At 34.1% G+C, this 18314-nt stretch overlaps 1 protein-coding gene across 3 annotated transcripts in view; it reads right to left on the reverse strand.

The window, feature by feature from the left end:
• Positions 1-18201, reverse strand: part of ZFC3H1 (zinc finger C3H1-type containing) — a 49451-nt gene extending 31250 nt beyond the window's left edge. The window contains exons 1-5 of one of the 3 annotated variants that reach the window (XM_039866022.1): positions 17390-17981; positions 12637-13050; positions 4609-4673; positions 1734-1932; positions 1273-1496 (exon numbers count right to left, since the gene is read on the reverse strand). In XM_039866022.1, coding sequence (XP_039721956.1) covers positions 1273-1496; positions 1734-1932; positions 4609-4673; positions 12637-13050; positions 17390-17981 — 1494 coding nt within the window. Of the gene's footprint in view, positions 1-1272; positions 1497-1733; positions 1933-4608; positions 4674-12636; positions 13393-15524; positions 17296-17389 lie in introns of those variants that run through there. The other 2 variants (XM_039866021.1, XM_039866023.1) reach the window with 2 other exon arrangements.
• Between the last annotated feature and the right edge of the window lie 113 nt (positions 18202-18314).

The following is an 18314-nucleotide window of genomic DNA, read 5'->3' on the forward strand; positions in this document are numbered from 1 at the left end:
TAGAAATTATAAAACAATAGTTATCTTTTAGGAAACAGTATCAATAATCATAGTGATCCAGTTAAGCCTCCCTATCACAACTGATTTGGGAAATTCAATGTACATGACAGGTGCACTGTGGTTGATATTTTATAACTGTCAGACAGAAAATGGAAGCTAGCAAGGACTATCTACACATATGAAATCCTCCACAGCTGAGCTACTAAATAAGTAGCCACTCCTCTCTAAAATAACACCAGGATCATTCATCTAGTATAAAAAACTAGATGAATAAATTCAAGTGTTCTGTCATCAAAATTATAATTAGATTATTTTGAAAAATTCAGTAACATTTTAGTTATGAATAATAATAGCTGAAAACTAGAAACTCTTGGTCGATGTGTTTGCATTTTCTTTTTTTTACTTCTTACAATGTTTCACTCACAGAGATGGTTTGTAAGAAACTAAAAAGTAGCAAAACCATACAGATGGATATAAGAGTAACGTGTAAATACTTTTCTCTAAAATAAGATTCTATCAAAGAGCTTTTTAGAAGTTTAAATTATGAATACTTATACATTCCTTGCTTAAGCAAAACAAACTCCTGACTCCCTAGAATTAAAGAGCTCTTACTTTTAAGATTCCTCTATTCTTCATTAGTATATTCAAGTGTAGTCTCAAAGCTTGAAATTCTGAGAATTATCACTGAAAATAGCACTAAATCAATATTAAATCCCCAGTATACTTCCTGATACCATCTATAAAAGATAATGACTTATATATAAGTCATTATTAATGACTTTATATATAATAAAAGCTCACAAATACTTGATAACTAGTTAAAGTAGCCACTAAGCTTATTACTATGGAATGATTTAACTTTCTTTAAAATAGTCTATATCAACTAATCATGACAAATGCACTTCTAGTTCTGTATTGCTGAACAATGAAAAACTAATGAAATTTTGCCCCTGTACTTAGGTAACAGCTATTATTAGAATAAGTCATTATAATTTAGTAATTCTACCTTCTAAATAGAAAATGATGAAAAAGCTAAATGCAGGCTTTGCTAACCATAAGCTTAGTCTTTCTTTCATTTCTTCTATTTCTAATATCTATAACTATAAAAGGTTCATTCTCAATTGTAACCTACCTTTCCTTCTCCCCAACAGTTATTTATATAACAAACTATATCAGACACAAGAGCTTTATGTTTCTTAGTTGACTGAATTTATAAAATAAAGACACTTAAATTTGAGCAATATTTTGATTTTTTATTTTTGCACTCCTTACTTTACTTCTTGATCGCCTCTTTCCACCAACCAATTTCATGAATCGATTGTACTGCTCTTCCTGATTTGAGAGATCTCGAATTTTTCTGATTTCTTCTTCTCTTTTCCTTCTCTCTTCTTCTTCAACTTGTTTCCGCAAATCCTCTTCTTTCTGTCTTTCCTGTTCTTTCTGTTGCTGTAGTTTCTTCCATGCCTTTGTTTGCTGCTTCCTCAATGCTTGTTTAGCTTTAAATGGAAAACACAGAAACATCAGTATCAGCGTTAGAATTTTCTATAGAATAAAAGAAAACAAGAGTTTTAATTACTTGCATTATCATTAACTCATATATACAGCGTTGCTCAGTTCATAGGACTGTTCTCCATTCAGTGCCCTATAATTCCCCAAACTCAAAACTATCCAAATTAAAATCTAACTATACTGATACATAAAATAAATTAAAAGAATTTAACAGAAATGATCACCTGTAGTGCTAACTTTTTTGGCCGAATGTGTTTTTGTGCTGGTTTTAACTTTCTGCTGTACAGTTTTCGTCTTAGTCAACTTTTCTTTGCTTTCTTTCATCACCTGCTGTTCTTTTTGTTGCCATTTTTTACTGGCTGACTGAAGAGCCAAAAGACGAAGTTGTAGTTCAGATAGCTCCTCTTCCTCTTCACCAAGTTTCTTTTAAAAAAGAAATAGTTGCAACTTTTAAAATTAATTTACCTTAAACATTTCACCAAGTCAAATCTTTTATAAGATCAGAATTTAAAGTTAGTTTTAAGACAAATATAAATGGCAAATATAAATAAAATAAAGAAACCAGATTACTTACCATAGCCCTTGACCCTAATTTAGTCCCTATAATACAAACAGAAGATCAATCTGTGGAGAGTGTGTGTGTATACATACAAGTGTAGGGTTGGAGGAGGTAGAAGTGACGGAAGATGATTCAAAAAAAAGAAAGTTAAGAGTTAGAGATTAGCATTTAACTGGGCTTCCCAAGTAAGAAAGAGTAAAAACCTGATACTAGCAAACACGAGGAAAAAATCAACCCAGGAGAGAGAAGGAATAAAGAATGAAATGGTTATCACATGATTTACTAGCCTTGTAAGTAATAGAGAACTGGTACACTGAATGTCAAGATTCAAATTGCAAACATTTTAAAATATATATATTATAATTCTATAGTGTTAAAAGAAAAAATATGCAAAGATTTGCTAATATCTGAACATTACATGTTTTAAAACTATAGATATTTATCTGAATATTTAAAATATTTTAAACACCCAAGACTTATCTTCAGGGAAGCTAAAAGAAGAAAATAAAGAGCAGATGTTTGCAAACTTTTTTCCAATTGAACTAACCATTTTTTCACTCTATCTTTTTTGAGATAATTTTTAAAATTAACCTGTTCTTTACATTTTAGCTAAAATATAACTGAAAACCTCAGACAACCTAAGCAGAGGGTCTTAATTAGAGTACATAAATTTGCAGAGGAGGAAGGTAAAATATCTAGTCCTTTGGCCTCCCCACACCTTTAAGTTAAATGCAAAATTGTCTGTTTTACCTTTAGTATAGAGAAAGAGAGGGAAATCAAAAACATCTAAGACTCAAAAAGGTAAAAGTCCAATTATCTAATAACTTTTTCTTTATATATACAATATTGTATGTAATAATATATATGTAATATATTACATGTATACATAATATAATGTTATATATTTATTGCAGGGTGTTGGCTTAGACAATTGGGGTGACTGGACTAGGCCATCAGGAATGGTATGCTGGAACTGTTGGGCAGGAATTGAAGGTGCAGCTCGTAGTCAAATTTCTTCTTTTCTAATAACTGTTTCTTATAGAATTAAATTATTTAATTCTTAAGCACAAAGTAAACAGTGGATTGGTTTCACCCTAATGTGAACTATTATAAATCACTAACTGAACCACCATTATAATTTCAGTATTTTAGTTTACCCAAACCAGGGTATAGTTACCCTTTCCACTGTTGGGAAATATATGTAATGAATAAGTTTAAAATTATCATGATTCTTTTTTAAGTCGCTTAAACATACGAAATTCTACTGCTTGCTGCTGAAGTTCTAGGGCCATGCTAATCCAATCTGGTAGCAATGAGTCATGTGGCTACTTAAAATTTAAATAACTAAAACTGAATTAAAAAGTTTAGTTCCTCAGCCACACTAATCACATTTCAAATGCTTCACAGCCACGCGTGGTCAATAGCTACCATAATGGAGAGTATAGATATAGAACATTTCCATCATTATAGAAAATTCTATTTAATTTTGGAAAGTGCTGATCTAGAGAATTCAACTAAAATAAAGCTATTATCACTGTTTCAGAAACTTAAAAGTCTTTGACTACTTTTTAAAACTATTCCTTTTGGAATGACAGAAAACTGATTTTGTCAAGCAACTACATGCTATTTGAAGTAGCTACCTGATCAGCAAGAAGAGCACTGAACCTCATTCAACTCCTTGCTCTGACACTTAAGTACTCTGTAACTTTAGGCAAGTCACTTAACTTACCCATATGAATCTTATCTCGTGTCTAAAACAGATTTCAACTTACTTTATAGAGTTATCGTGAAGATATTAAAAAACAAATACACTTATATATGCATGTATGTGCATGTGTATGTGTGCATGTATGTGTACCTGCTATATGATCATTCTTAAATCATCTGTTTTAAAGCTCCTAGGCTCTTTGCTCATTATAATTTACTCATAAAAACTAACTGAAATCTTAATGGAATAAACTGTAGTTATTTCAGATGTCCAATTCAACAAAGAAAAGACCTGGGTTATTAAGTGCTATTAAATGTCAAACACAGTGCTTGATGCTTCTATATTTTATCCTTAACCTCACAACAACCCAGAGAAGAGATGACATTAAACTCATTTTGTAAGGAAGAACAGAGGTAAGCAAAGGCTAAATAAATAGCTTATACATGATTAGTCAGCTAAGAGTAGGAGCTAGAATTGGATATCAAGTCAAGGTCTTTCTAACTCCGAAGCTTTCCCACACAGGATATTCCCCCAAAAGTGAAAAAAAAAATGTGAATAAAAATTTAAAGTTTCAAAGAACAAATAAAAAGATCACCTATAGATATGAAGAACACTCTTATTAAACACAATTTAACTAAGCCCAGTGAAAAAATACTCCAAGACATCTCTCCAGATTTTCTTATTTTTAAAGGCTTACGTCCAAATAAAGGTATAGCAATATGAAAGAAAATTAGTGGAAAGCAAGACAGAATTTCCCTTTGAAAAGAACAGAGTAAAGTAGTACAAGAATCAGTCTTACAGAGATATCCAAGCCCACAAAGCAATATCTTACCTTTTCAGATAGAATATCTGAGGCACTAATTCTTCTTGTTAAATTTTGTTCTTTATCTTCTAATCCTTAAAAACAAAACAGCACATTTTAAATACTCTAAAAGGCAGCTACAATCAATTTAAACAAAATGCTATATACTATTTAATAGTAATTATGTTAAAGAGTCTCATTAAAGGGTCTCATTTTCTTAATCTCTCAACCAAAAGAATGCTGTTGAGAAAATAAAAATCTGACCAAGCTTCTCGTATCAGTCTCACTTAAAAGTTACAAAGCAAAATGATTCAAATTTTAAATAATGAACTGAAAGCCTATTTTGATAAAACAACTTCTAAACTAAAAATAATTATTTCTAATAAAAACAGAATTTATAGAATAGACAAGAAGCAAAGCTGCATTACCAAATAGATAATTCACATTGATAGACTATAAAAGTTACTAATTCAGACTTCAAAATTGGATGAATTCAACATTTAGAGAGGTACTGGATTTATGCATTAAAGAAATAGTACTGTTTTAGAAAAACAACAGAAGTAGGTTAAGTATCAACAAAATTAAATCCATTCATACATTTTTCCCGAATTCTAGACTTGGGCCCAGATTTCTAAAGTTATTTATAAAATCTTATATATTTCATAATCTATGACAGCTCTACAAATCATAATAAAGTTACAGTACCTTTACAACAGTATTGAGATATACTGTTGTAGCTAAAATAGAAGTTCAAAACTATGAGACTCTTCTCACAATAACACAATTGAAGTCTACTCCAAGCCTAATTTTTTTTGATAATGCCATCTATTAGTGTTCCAAACATCCTAATTTGATTGCTTAAGGAGGTCTACTGGTAAAAGAATAAGTAACTTATGCAATAAATAGAAAATAACTATACAAAGTAAATAGAAGGCAACTACCAAATTTTGAGTTAGGTCAGTTCTGCAATAAGGCCTGTTTTGGAAATGTGAATTTGTTGCAACATGACTGATATATTAGAAAAAAATCTGAGTGTAACATAAATTTCATATTGGCTTATGTGTGATTTGTCTCTGAGAAACACTGAGAAAATGCAGAAAACTTCACTCGGGTGATCCAAGCCATGTAGAAAAACACAAACCCCTACACCTCAATTCACTGTGTTAACAGCCACACCCATCCACATCTGGTGTTACAGCTTACTGTCCAATTTCACATAACCTCCCTTGCTCCACCTCATAATTCACAAGCTGAAAATCTTCTACTTCCACAAGCACACTTTAGATCATTTTCAAGGTAAAATGATATACATTTCAAGCATTTTTTTACCCACTTAACGTGTAAAGCTGTGCTACCAATTTTATTAGGTTCCTAAGCTTTTTCATGCATCACTGACACATGTTGTTTCCTGAACTCCATTTTGCCCATAAACTCTTTGGTTTTTATTGTGTAATTAATTCTGCAGTGTAGTGATGTTTAGGAATGCATGTCACATTATAGCAAAACTGACCATACTTCAAAGAACACTGGAATAATAACTGTTAGACAAAAATGAAAAAGGAAAAAAAATAAAGACAAACAGACTTCCAATAATGTATGTAGAAAGTACTAAACTATTCTCTTACATAAGAAACCTATGAGTTTCATTAGGTCATAAGAAGCCTATTAGTTGATGAGGATCTCTTTTGTCTATAAAAGGTGGCAGTACCTCCCTTTAAGGCAGCACAGAGGCAAGTATCCAGTAAGTTAGCAGGTACCTTATGAGCACAATGTACCTTAAAAGCAAGCACAAACCATAAATTTCAGACTATAAATCTAACTTTAGATTTATAATCTAAAATTGTAAGTATTATAAAAGGTATAAGTATTATAAAAGGTTTTTATTTAATTGACCAAATGTGTAGTTAGGCACCATTCTACCCCTGTCATGTATCTCTACAATTTTAATTCTTACTCAATACTGTCAAAATGAAAATTGGTCTTGTGCAGTCATACAGTATTTTAAATTTATTACATGGTGTTCTAAACTGAACTAAAGACAATGATCAAGAAATATATGAATTGTAATAACTGAAGACACCCCACAAGAATGGAACACTTACAACACTAACAGTTAGGTTACAAAGGAAAATTATTTTTTAAGAAAAGAAAAATCAGAAAGTTATAAAAAAGTCAAGATGTATATGGTATCACAGAAATCCCCAAATTTCTACATCAGTGAAATAAACATCACTGAATAGAGCAGACCTGTCTACTCTCTACAGAATATTCTCAACATTGTGGCCAGAGTGATCCTCTGAGAATATTAAACAAATTATGCCAGTCCTCTGCTCAAGACCCTGTAATAGATCCCATTTCACTCAGAATGAAAACAAAAGTTCTTATAAGGCTCTACATGATCTGTGCTAATCTATCATCTTTGACCTCTTCTCTCCCGCTATTCATCTCCTCACCCCTTCTTTTAGTGGAACAAGCCTCCTTGTTATTCCCTATATATACCAGGCACCTTTTTGCTTTAGAATCATTACTCCAATTGAGTGATTCTCAAATTTTAGCAGGTATTAGAATCAATAGGATGTCTTGTTAAATACAGATTGTTGAGCTCCATTTCCAAAGTTTTCAATTCAGTAGTTCTAAAGTAGGGCAGGAGAGTCTGTATTTCTATCATGTTCCCAGATAATACTGGTCCAAAGACCACAGTTAGAATATCATTGCTCTAGCTACTTAATCTTTGCCCAGAAACCTCCTCCACAGATATCCATTGGCTATTTCCTCACCATCTTCAATGCCTTTAAATCTCAGCTTCAAATCCAGGCCTCTCCTGATCACTCATTAATACTGCAACCTGTACCCTTCCATCTCTTCTATTCCCATCCTACTTGCCCCACTACAGTTTCTCTCTTTCTATAACTATTATTTACTGTCTCCCCTTCTAAAATGCAAGCCCATGAAGGCATAAATGACTATTTTGTTTACTGATATATTTCCAAGAGCCTGGAATAAAGTGCTCAATTAATTTTTGAATGGATGAAAGAATGAAATGAAAAAATAAAATGGAAATGAAAAAATGAATTTTGCAATTCGGTCAAAATAACCTAGTATTCTAGTAGGGGTAGAAAAGCAGACTGCATTGGGTTAAGAGGGAATGAGAGGTAAAGAGAATAGAGTCATCACAGACTAGCCTTTCCAGAAGTCTGACTGAAAAGAAAGAATTTGACAGAGAATGCAAAATGGGGAAGAGGAAGTGTTTAAATTTTGGCATGGAACACTCAAACATGTTTATAATAAGAACCCATTAAGAGAAAGTGGTTAAAGATGAATAAAAATAAACAGATGGACCAAGGTCTCGAAGAAGGTGAGAGAAGTTTAAGAGCCAGGAATAGAGGTGAAAACAAAATGGCTGTAAACAAGGAGAGTCACCACTTACTCAGAGGGAAGGAATTGAAGTGGAAATCAATATGGATATAAGTTTACAGTCAGGAAGTGAGAAGTCGGAAGTTAAATGAGATCACCTGAAACAGAAGGCAAGTTCATATGCTGACAATAGAGTTAAAAGTTGAGTAAGTAAAAGCCTGAAAAATGATGATAAAGGTTTAGAAATGGAAGAAATGGGGGAAATGGGGAGAAAAAAAAAAAAAGCTGACCAGTAATTTAAAGGTTTGATGGCAGAGCTGAGAATCTTGGTGAAGACTGGGGGGAGAAAATGCGTTATGTCGAAAAACTAATCAATATAACTCAGTGATTCAGATAAATTTTAGCTTTTTGTTTTTCTCCATTCCCTCTTCCACACTAGTGCCAGTTATTTTTCTAAAAGATACCTGATCACACCATTTTTCTATTTGTTTAAAGTAAATCTAACTTCTTCAGCAAGATATTCAAAGGCCCTTCGTAATCCAATCTCAACCTATCCTTTTATAAATTTATATCTGACCGCACCCAGAAACATACCATATAGACCAAAATGCACCCATAATCTCAGTATCTTTTTAAAATTCTGTGCTTTCATCTGTTCATTTGGTTCCTTTTAACGCTGCAAGTGGGACACTCAGTTTTCAAGACACAAATCCAACATTTCCATCACTATAAAAACTTTCTAAATACAGGTGGGGATATTTGATCTTTCCTCTGTATTACTGCAGGCTTTGAGACATAATTCTTTATTATACTGTATGATACTTATGTGTATCTTTTCTATACCGCTGAGTTATACCTTTCGAAACCGCCTGTCTGGAATCATGGTTTTAAATTGAAGAGGGTGGAAGAAATGTCTCTGAGAATGAGTAGCCAAAATCAGTCACTACTAGGTTTGCAACTAAATTTACACCACATCGATGGCCTTGAAAATTTCAAATATAAAATGGTCCTGGAGCAAAAGTCTACTCAGGTGCCTGGCAGCAGCAAAAGCAAACACTCTCTGGGGAATCCACCTTTATTCCAGGCCTCGAAAATTTTCACCAAAAAATTTCAAAGAAAAATAAGCACCTCACTTAAAAAACAAACAAAACTCACCTAATCAAGAAAAACAAACGAAACTCACCTAATCAAAAAAAACAAGAACTAGCAGAGATAGCAAACATCAGAAATCTGACCCATAAAGATCTCAGATATTGGAAATTAGGAGGCAAAAGGAAGAACACAAACACAGCTATAGTTCACATGTTTAAAGAAATAAAGATAAGTTTGAAAAAATAAGCATAGAGAAAACTAAAAAGAATGAGGGAAGTGATTTGAAAAACAAAAAAAAAAATGAAATACTAAAATAAACTGTAACTGAAATTTAAAACTCAAGAGGTGGGCTTAAGGCTCATAGCTAAACATAGCTAAAGAATCAGTGAACTGAAAGAAACATCAGATGAAATTTCCCAGAATGTAGCAGAATTACAAAGACATGGAAACTTAAAAAGAACATAAGGGAAATGGAAGATAAAGTGAGATGATTTAATATAATGTACATCTATGCAGTTTCAGAAAAGGAGAATGGGGCAATATTTTAAGATATGACAATTTTTCAGAATCAATAAAAAGAAGCATAACAAATCCCAACTGAATAAAAAGAAATCTACAATCAACACACCATAGTTAAACTACAGAACATCAAAGACAAAAATAGGATCTTTAAAGCAACCAGAGAAAAAAGAGAGATTATCTTCAAATTAGAAACTATTAAAACTGATAGCTGAGTTTCCAAAATCATAAATGAAAGCCAAAAAATATCTTTGATGTGTTGAGAATATAAATAACCAATCTCGAATTCTAAACCTAGGAAAATTATCTTTAAAAAAGGGCAAACAGAGTAACTTTTCCATCCAGCAAATATACACTAAAGGAAATTTTTTAAAATGTATTTTAAGCATAAGTGGCTCTAGAAATAGAAGGAAAAGCGAGCCAAGAAAGTGCCAAATATATGAGCAAAGCTAGGCAAATATTGGTCCTCGTATATCAGAGAAAGAGTAAAGACTTTGATTAACTCTACTCATTGGTAAGAATTCATGTTATAAATCCTAGAGGAACCAATATAAGAACAGAAACTTAGCAACTAACTTCCAAATTAGTATAAGAAAAAAATATAAAGAAAAAAATCAAGAGGTAAAAAGGAAAAAAGAAACAAAGGAAAATAAATCCAAATATCAGTAATCAAGGAAAAATGTGACTGAACTATTGATCTAGTTAAAAGACAAAGACTGTCAGACTAAATTACAAATGAAATTCAGCTCTATAATGTACAAGAGACATGTGAGACATGAGGATACAGAAAGACTGAAAGGATGGAAAACAATATACAAGGCATATATATTTATCAAGGGAAAGATAATGTGGCTATTAATATAGACAAAATAGTCTTTTAGGCAAAAATATTACTAGAGATAAAGGTCACTACATTACGAGAAAAATGAATCAATTCTCCAGCCTGAAAGTACTTAAAGCAAAAACTGAAAACCACCATAATAGTGGCAGATTTTAACAAACCTCTCAATAACTGATAGATCAAGCAGATCAAAAAAAAAAAAAAAATGAAGACATGAATAATATGAAAAGCTTGATCTAACAATCTATACATTTCTTTCAAACACATACAGAGCAATTCAAAAAAAATCGATCACATATTAAACAATGTAGCCAGTATTTCAAAAGATTGGTATCATATAGAGCTCGTTCTCTGACAATATAATTGACTTAAAAATCAGTAACAAAAAACAGAGTTAGAAAGCCTATATGTTCATACGTTAAGAAACGCATTTCCAAATAGCCTACAGGTCAAAAAAATTTTTTAAATGAATTGTAAAAATTTACGTATCACAAACTGAGATGCAGCTGAAGCAGAGATTCCATAGCCCAAAATGATCTCAATAGGAGGCCAAAAACTAATGTTTTAAAAGCTATGGACTTATTTATGGGGAAATTTTAAAAGGGAGGGTATTTGGGGTGGCTGCATAGTATAGTGGTTAGCACGCCTGCTTTACATGCAGGTCCTGGGTTCGCGTCCTGGGTGCGCGCCCCGGGTGGGCACGCAAACGCGTTGGAGAAGACGCCCACCTTTAGAGATCCAGTTCTTACAGCAACATCCGTAGGTCAGGGGTGGTAGTGGTCGTGGTCGTTGGGGGGAAATTAAAAAGGAGAAAATGATAAAATAAAAAAGAGAGGGTATTCAATTTCTAAATGCTACCGATAATAAGAAAGTAAGAGATTGAGAATAACTTTTTATAAACTTTACAACTTACAGGAAATGGATACACTACTAGAAAAATATAGTTTACCTAAACTGCCTTAACCAAAAATATAAAACATGATCAGTAGTTCAAAACCTTCCCAGAAAAAAACTACCTCCAGGCCCAGACAATTTTACCAGCAAGATCTACCAAACAGCCCAAGAAATGATCCCAATCTTGAACTATTATGAGGAATAAAGAGGAAACCACTCCCCAACTCATTTTGAGCATTATGATCTTATACTAAAATCTGGTAAGAAAAAGAAGAGGAAAAAATTACAGGCTATGAACCCAAATGAAAAATCCTAAACAAAGTATTAGCAAACCTTTCTTTATGAAGGAAGGTTTCAAATTGCCCAAAACTGTAAGAACTCAAATGTCCCTCAAGTGGGAAATGGATAAACAAACTATAGCATAGCCATACAATGGAACACTCAGCAATAAAATAAAGAACTGCTAATACATACAACCATGTAGATGAATGTCAAATACATTATACTGAGTGAAAGAAGCTAGAATCAAAGGCAATGTACTGTATGATTCCATTTACATGACATTCTGGAAAAGACAAACCATAGGGACAGTAGAGAGATCAGTGGTTACCAGGTGGGCTAAGGATTGAGAAGTTAGGGACTGACTACAAAGAGGCATGAGCGAATTGGTGGGAGTTAATGGAACAGTTCCATGTTAATTGTGGTGGCTGGCAATGGTTACCCAATTGCCTGCACTTGTCAAAACTCAAGGAACTACATGCACTTAAAAAAAGGTAAACTTCACTGTATATAAATTATACCATTACGAAAAAGAGGAAAAGAAAAAATTTACAAGCCAAAGCCATGACGTATAAAAACAATATATCATGAACATGCTAGATTTATCCCAAGTGTACAAGAGTGGCTTAAAACTACAAAATCAATTAATATAATCCATCACACTGATAAAGAAGAAAAAATGAGATGCATACTCTTCTCAATAATGAAGAAAAAAGATTTGATAAACTTCAACATCCATTTCATTCTGAAAATCTGAAACATCTTTAACAATGGGGGGGGAACCCTCCTTTACCCAACAAAAACTTAACATTATGTTTAATGGTAAATGTCAAAATCATTCCCTTTAAGTTCGGGAACTAAAGTGCCCCACTATCACTTATGTTAAAAACTGTATTATAAGTTCTGACCAACATGTAAGGCCAAAAAAAGATTAGAATGAAACAACACATCATTATTCAGACTATGTAGAAAATGCAAAAAGAATTCACAAATTAGAATCACTTCAATGAAGCACACTACCAAAACAAGTAGTTCTTTAAAGACGACTCATTACTAATTAAAATGTTTAATTCCATTACCTTGACTAGATTCAGTAGTGTCAGATTTCAGAGAAAGCTGTTTCGTTCCATCTTTAACCTTTTTCAACCGGTTCTTATCTCCTGGTAAAGTTAATTTTTGCCTGAGTGGTTTTAATTCAAATGCCTGAAAAGTTTTGACCTGTGTTTTCTCCTCAGGAGCAACTTCTTTACTTGAGTCTTTTGTAATACTGACATTATCAGTGCTGGTTTGGTCCTCAAAGTTCAATGTTTTAGGATCTTCCTGCACATTCTCTTCTTTGCTACTCAAAGCTAGTTTTTCATCTTTATTGATGTACTCTAGTTCCAACTGTATTTGCTTATACTTCAAAAGTAAATCTTCAAAAGTTTCTTCCCCACAGTTTTCGCTTTTTGATGAATAATTTTTTCTTGATGGAGATCTTCCAAAATTTTTGGCTGAACAGCATATTAAGGAAACCAGTTTCCAAAAATTTCCAGTTTATTTAACAAAAATACATTAAGTTATAGATGAACTGTTTCCCTTTGTTTTTCAAGAAAGATGAAGTGATATTTTTAAATTACTAAATTCCATTTAATATGTGCTGCTAATGCCCAATTTCATTATGTGCCCATATTTCAAATTTAACCAATATCCACATAAATAGTCCACTTACAAAATCACTAGTGTCAGTTATTACCCGTAGTATCCACAGGTATTGCACCTAGTTAGGTTACAACATCCTTTCTTCCATAGGTATCAGGAAAGCCCATAATGAGCGGTATGTTAAAGATTCTTTTCTAAAGGAAGAGGGGAGAGACTGATTTGTTACAGATGTGGATAATTTACACTTCGTATAATCAGGAGGAAACGTTTCTTCTTTTTACTTAGTGTCTTCTTGTCTCCAATTAAAAAAAAAATAAAGATAAAAATAAAAACTGATAAATAATAATTAACACTAATTTAATAAGAAATATTTGCTTAAAAACCTAATACATAACAATCTTAGAGCTCAAGTATACTAACATCTAGCATATACACAAGACAATGAAGGTAGTTATACAATAAAAAAATAAACTTTTATATAGTATTCAAAATGTATCTTCTATTTTCCTCTAAAGGACATCTAAACCAATCACTTTTGCTATTTTTCTTTTCTAACATAGTGATATACATAACATAACTTCTTTCCTGGAAATGGCTACATAGTTCCAAACTATAACTTTTATTCAAAATAATTCATAGGTATAAGAACAGTTACACCTCACTTCTCCTAAAAATTAACAAGAAAAAGACAAGTACTTTGTGTAATTTAAATACAATGTCATTTATAGATCATTTGTAGCTAGGACAAAACATTACAGTTCCCAAATGTTTCTTTTGTTTAGTACAAGACAAGCAACCTGAAAAGACTGTAAACTTCTCCAATGACCAATTCAAGAACCGGAAGCACCACCAAATATTTTAGAAATTAAACGAGCATTACAACTGAAAACCTTAGCAGTTCTGTAGCAAAACTGTTCCAGTAAAGCTCTGGTTTTCTGATCTCTCCTCTTCAGAGCCAAGTTTCTTGAAAGAATGCTAGTTTCTCACTACTCATTTCTCATTACTCTTCCACCAAATGGAATCTGGCTTCTGCTGAGTTTATTCACGTTTTCAAATCTTATTTTTTATTTGACCTCTCTGTAGCACTGGACACTATAAACCACTTCTCTCTTGGCTTCCATAACTATACTCTCCCCTTGTTTCCCTTTTTTTTCTCCTTTAAGTCTTCATGACTCCCTTGTCTCCAACTCCTGCAATAAAGGTGCTCTCCAGTGAACTCTTCTAAGCGTCTTCCTCTGAGTGTTCTAATGCACTCCCATAGTTTTACGTACCAAAATAGAGAAGTCTGGCCTGGTAATAGGCATTTGGGGCTCTCTCTCTCACACACAAGCCATCCCCCATACTGCTATTCTAGAATACAAATCCCATCAGATCTTTTCCCTTTTTAAAATCTCATTAAGAATAGAGCCCAAATCTTTATAATGGCATATTAATGCCTTCATGATTTGACCAGTACTTCCTTTCCAATCTCACTTTTTTCTGTTCTTCAAATTAATTCCAATTCAAATTCACCTCTTCTGTGAAGCCAGAGAATTACTTGCTCCTCCACCCCATCATTATGTATTTGTACATAAATTCTGGTAATTATCTGCATTTACATCTCGCTTTTCAACGGAGCTATCTAAAGATACAACCGAATTAAAAGGACCGTGGAAACATTTGTAAAGGGAAAAGATTCAATAAACTAACAAGAAATAAGGACAGAAAAATAAGGAAAAGTAATTGTTAGGACTGTAACTGACTAATCTCCTTCAAGGCTAAATGAAATCCTATAGTCTATACAGGACAGCTAGGATGAAACCAGCACTTAAAAGATTTAATTTTAAGCTGATCTAGAGGCAATTTCTAACTGACACTTAGTTTGAAAAAAAGATTCTAGTGAATATAACTGCAGATGCAAACAATGACTTTCTACTGATAAGAAACAGTGGCCTGTTATTTTTGCTCTCAACAGATTTGAAAGTTTGAAACAGTAGTCATCCAACGGAGACATATGCTAAGATTAACTAAGTATCTATCCCTAACAAAAATTAAAAATGAGAATAAAAATAAGTAGTGCAATAGAGTCTGATTTACTGTTTCTTGAAAGCTACATCTAGTATACCTTAATCATTACAGAGAAAGAAGTGGGAAAAAACCACTTGTATTCATGCTACCTCACTTCAGGATTATGGAAATGAGTCACAGAATAACCCTTTTTCTTAATGTAACATTTGTTAAAAAAAAAAAAAGTCATTATAATCAACAATAAAAATATGAATTAAACTGAGTACAACTCTGATATTAAAGGTATTAAAATTTTGTATTATAAATTTTGTTTGCTCACATTACACAAAAGTGGCCATGAACTATGTTTTCTTTCACAAATTCTTATAAAGAATACCACCTCTAGGATGGATTAACGATACTTCACGAGAAAAACAATGAGCAGAGGATCAAAACAAGCATCCTTTTCTTAAGTGCAGCATCTGTGAAAAGAAAAACAGGAAGACAGCTCATTTCTGATAAGTTACTACAGAAATCAGACTGGATATCTTCCTGCACTCTTTTTCACAACATCATATGCCTTTTTATTAATAAAAACATATAAATTGAATTAATAAAGATATGTGGCAGAGACCAAATTGGTATTGAATGAATGGACAGAAAGGCAGGCAAGTCCATTCATCACTCCTTTCTCTAATACAGAATTAAGAAAAAACTGAGCTCACATATTTTTTATGTACCTCGATTTGAACTTTTTACATAAACTGTAATTATTTCCATTTGTCCATCCAACATAAATTACAAGTTTCATCTTTCCTATTCTTATATATATGTGCTTAAATACCTTCTGTTTTTAGATTCAGAATGAACTAATATCAAATTCTCAGTTAAAAATATATCTTGGGCAGAAAGAGGTTTTCTAAATTCTTGAAAGAACATCCTGTCTTTTAAAAAGTTAAATACCTACATGATTTTCTCTGAAACACTCCTGGAATGCTCCTAACCCAACTTTTGGTTGCAGAAGTTAAGTTTTTTTCAGGGCATTAGCAACAGAAGCTGCTACTTCTTACCTAAACCTATATTTCTTGCCTTCATATCTTGACAATCTGAAAAAAACCATATGGCTCTAAGTATTCCATAAAAATAATGTTAATTGTCTTCCAAACAAATGTCATTATACATAAGTTTCACACATAATAAATATATTAAGTCATTACACAACAGAAATTACAACCAGTAATAAAAATGCTCCTTAAACTGTTTTTATGCAGTTATCATGAAATAAATCAAGACATAGTTCTACAAACCCATTATAAAACAGCAAACCTTCAGATAGATGATCGACTCAGTATAAATCCTGAGTAAACTCAGGAATGTTAAAGATAACTAAGCATAAAGTTAGAGGGAACAAAAATCTGATATTTTGCTATTTTCAGTCTCAACCTCTCAATAATCTCCGCCCTCCCATATACCCTATGGCTTCCAGTATATTAAAATTAAAATGCCATTAAGTTTATTCTCTCTCTAGCCTACATTTGTCAATACTAAGAGTTATAAAATACCCCAAAACTGAACGTAAAAAATAGAGAAGTTAAAGAGGTAAGGTTTTCCAAAGAGATATAGGAATTTAAAAGCTCTGAACTAATACAGTTGGGGAAGATACCGGGTCTCTTTATTTTCCACTTTAAAAGGCACAAAATGTAAGACTAAAACAAGGTTTAAAAAAAACACACAAGTAAAAACAGTATTATTATACAAAATTAAACTTCATAATTTTCAATATCAAAGTGCAATATAAGCAACAGTATTCCCCAAACTGTTTGTAACTGTATTTTTTTCTTCAACAATCCAAGTCAACCTCATATACAAGGTTCCTGTGCCAGCGAAAACAAATGCTAATGAAATTTGGGTTTCTGATGAACTATTATAAACCTGATTTTACACTTAAGATTGCACTAGCTTGGCCCCAAACCACGATCCGTTAATGTTAAAAAGCAACACACCCAATAAAGCAGTCTTTAAAAAAAAAAAAAAACTACAACGTGACACACACGGATCACCAAGAAACAACTTACTTTAAATTGACAGTGACAAAAAAAGCGGTTCTGATGGTTCAGAAAAGTTACTCATCTCAGACCTAGTAATGACGCTAAAGGGAACTTTAGTATGCGACACACCCAGGGCAGACCGCCACGTTAAGGATACAACTCTTCCGAGGTGGGGAGGGCTCACGCCAGCTCTGACTGCTGCTGAATCCGGATCCCGCTCCTCCTCCCAGAGGTGGTCTGCCCCCCGGCTTGCCTCCTCGCTCACCCCCTCCACGCCCCCGACTCCACCGACTCCCACCCCGGTAAGGCCTGCCTCGAAAGCGGAAACGGTCCAAGGCGATGTGGCTCCGTTCCCAGAAGGACGGCCGGGGGCTGCTTTCGGACAGTGAGCTCGAAGGCATCCGCACGGAGGGCGGATGAGACCGGAAGGGCTCTTTGGGTCGGTAGCTGCTGTGTCCCCTGAGGTGGCCCCGCTCCGAAGTGTGCCGTGAGCGTGAGAAATTCCTCAGCTGCTGCTGAGAAGAGGACGACGACGAAGAGGAGCCACCGCCTCCGCCGGATCCACCGCCCCGGGCCGGGTGAGGAGGCCTTCGCCGCGGATACGGTAACAGCCCGCCGCCACTGCTGCTGCTGCTGCTCCGGCTCCGTATCTGGCTGTTATTATCATCGTCGCTGATCTCCCCATCTTCTAGCTCCCCTTCTTCCTTGGGTGAGAGGCCACTGGAGGCCGGAGTGTCTGCGGTCGCCATCCCGAGAGCAGCACCTTCCAGACAACCTTAGCCCTCCGTCCGGGATTCGCCCGACAATTACCTTCCTCCTCGATTCCCTTTTCTAACGGACCCGGTCGGTGCGGCCTTCCCCTACTCGGACACCTAGCAGGCTCTGCTCCCCAACTTCCCCGCACCACAGCTCTTTCTCGCCGGACCGTCGCAACCCAGTTCCCTTCCCTAGCGCCCCCTTGCTCCTCCGCGATCGGGCTCTTCCGCCTCGCGAGAAAGCGGCTCTGGAAGTGGCTCTACCCGTGATGTCACTTCCTGCGCCACGCAGGAAACACGGCTCCCAGTTCCCGCGATAATCATCAA

The sequence above is a fragment of the Pteropus medius genome, unplaced genomic scaffold, assembly GCF_902729225.1.
Source record: "Pteropus medius unplaced genomic scaffold, Ma_sr-lr_union100, whole genome shotgun sequence".
NCBI classification, from domain to species: Eukaryota; Metazoa; Chordata; class Mammalia; order Chiroptera; family Pteropodidae; genus Pteropus; species Pteropus medius.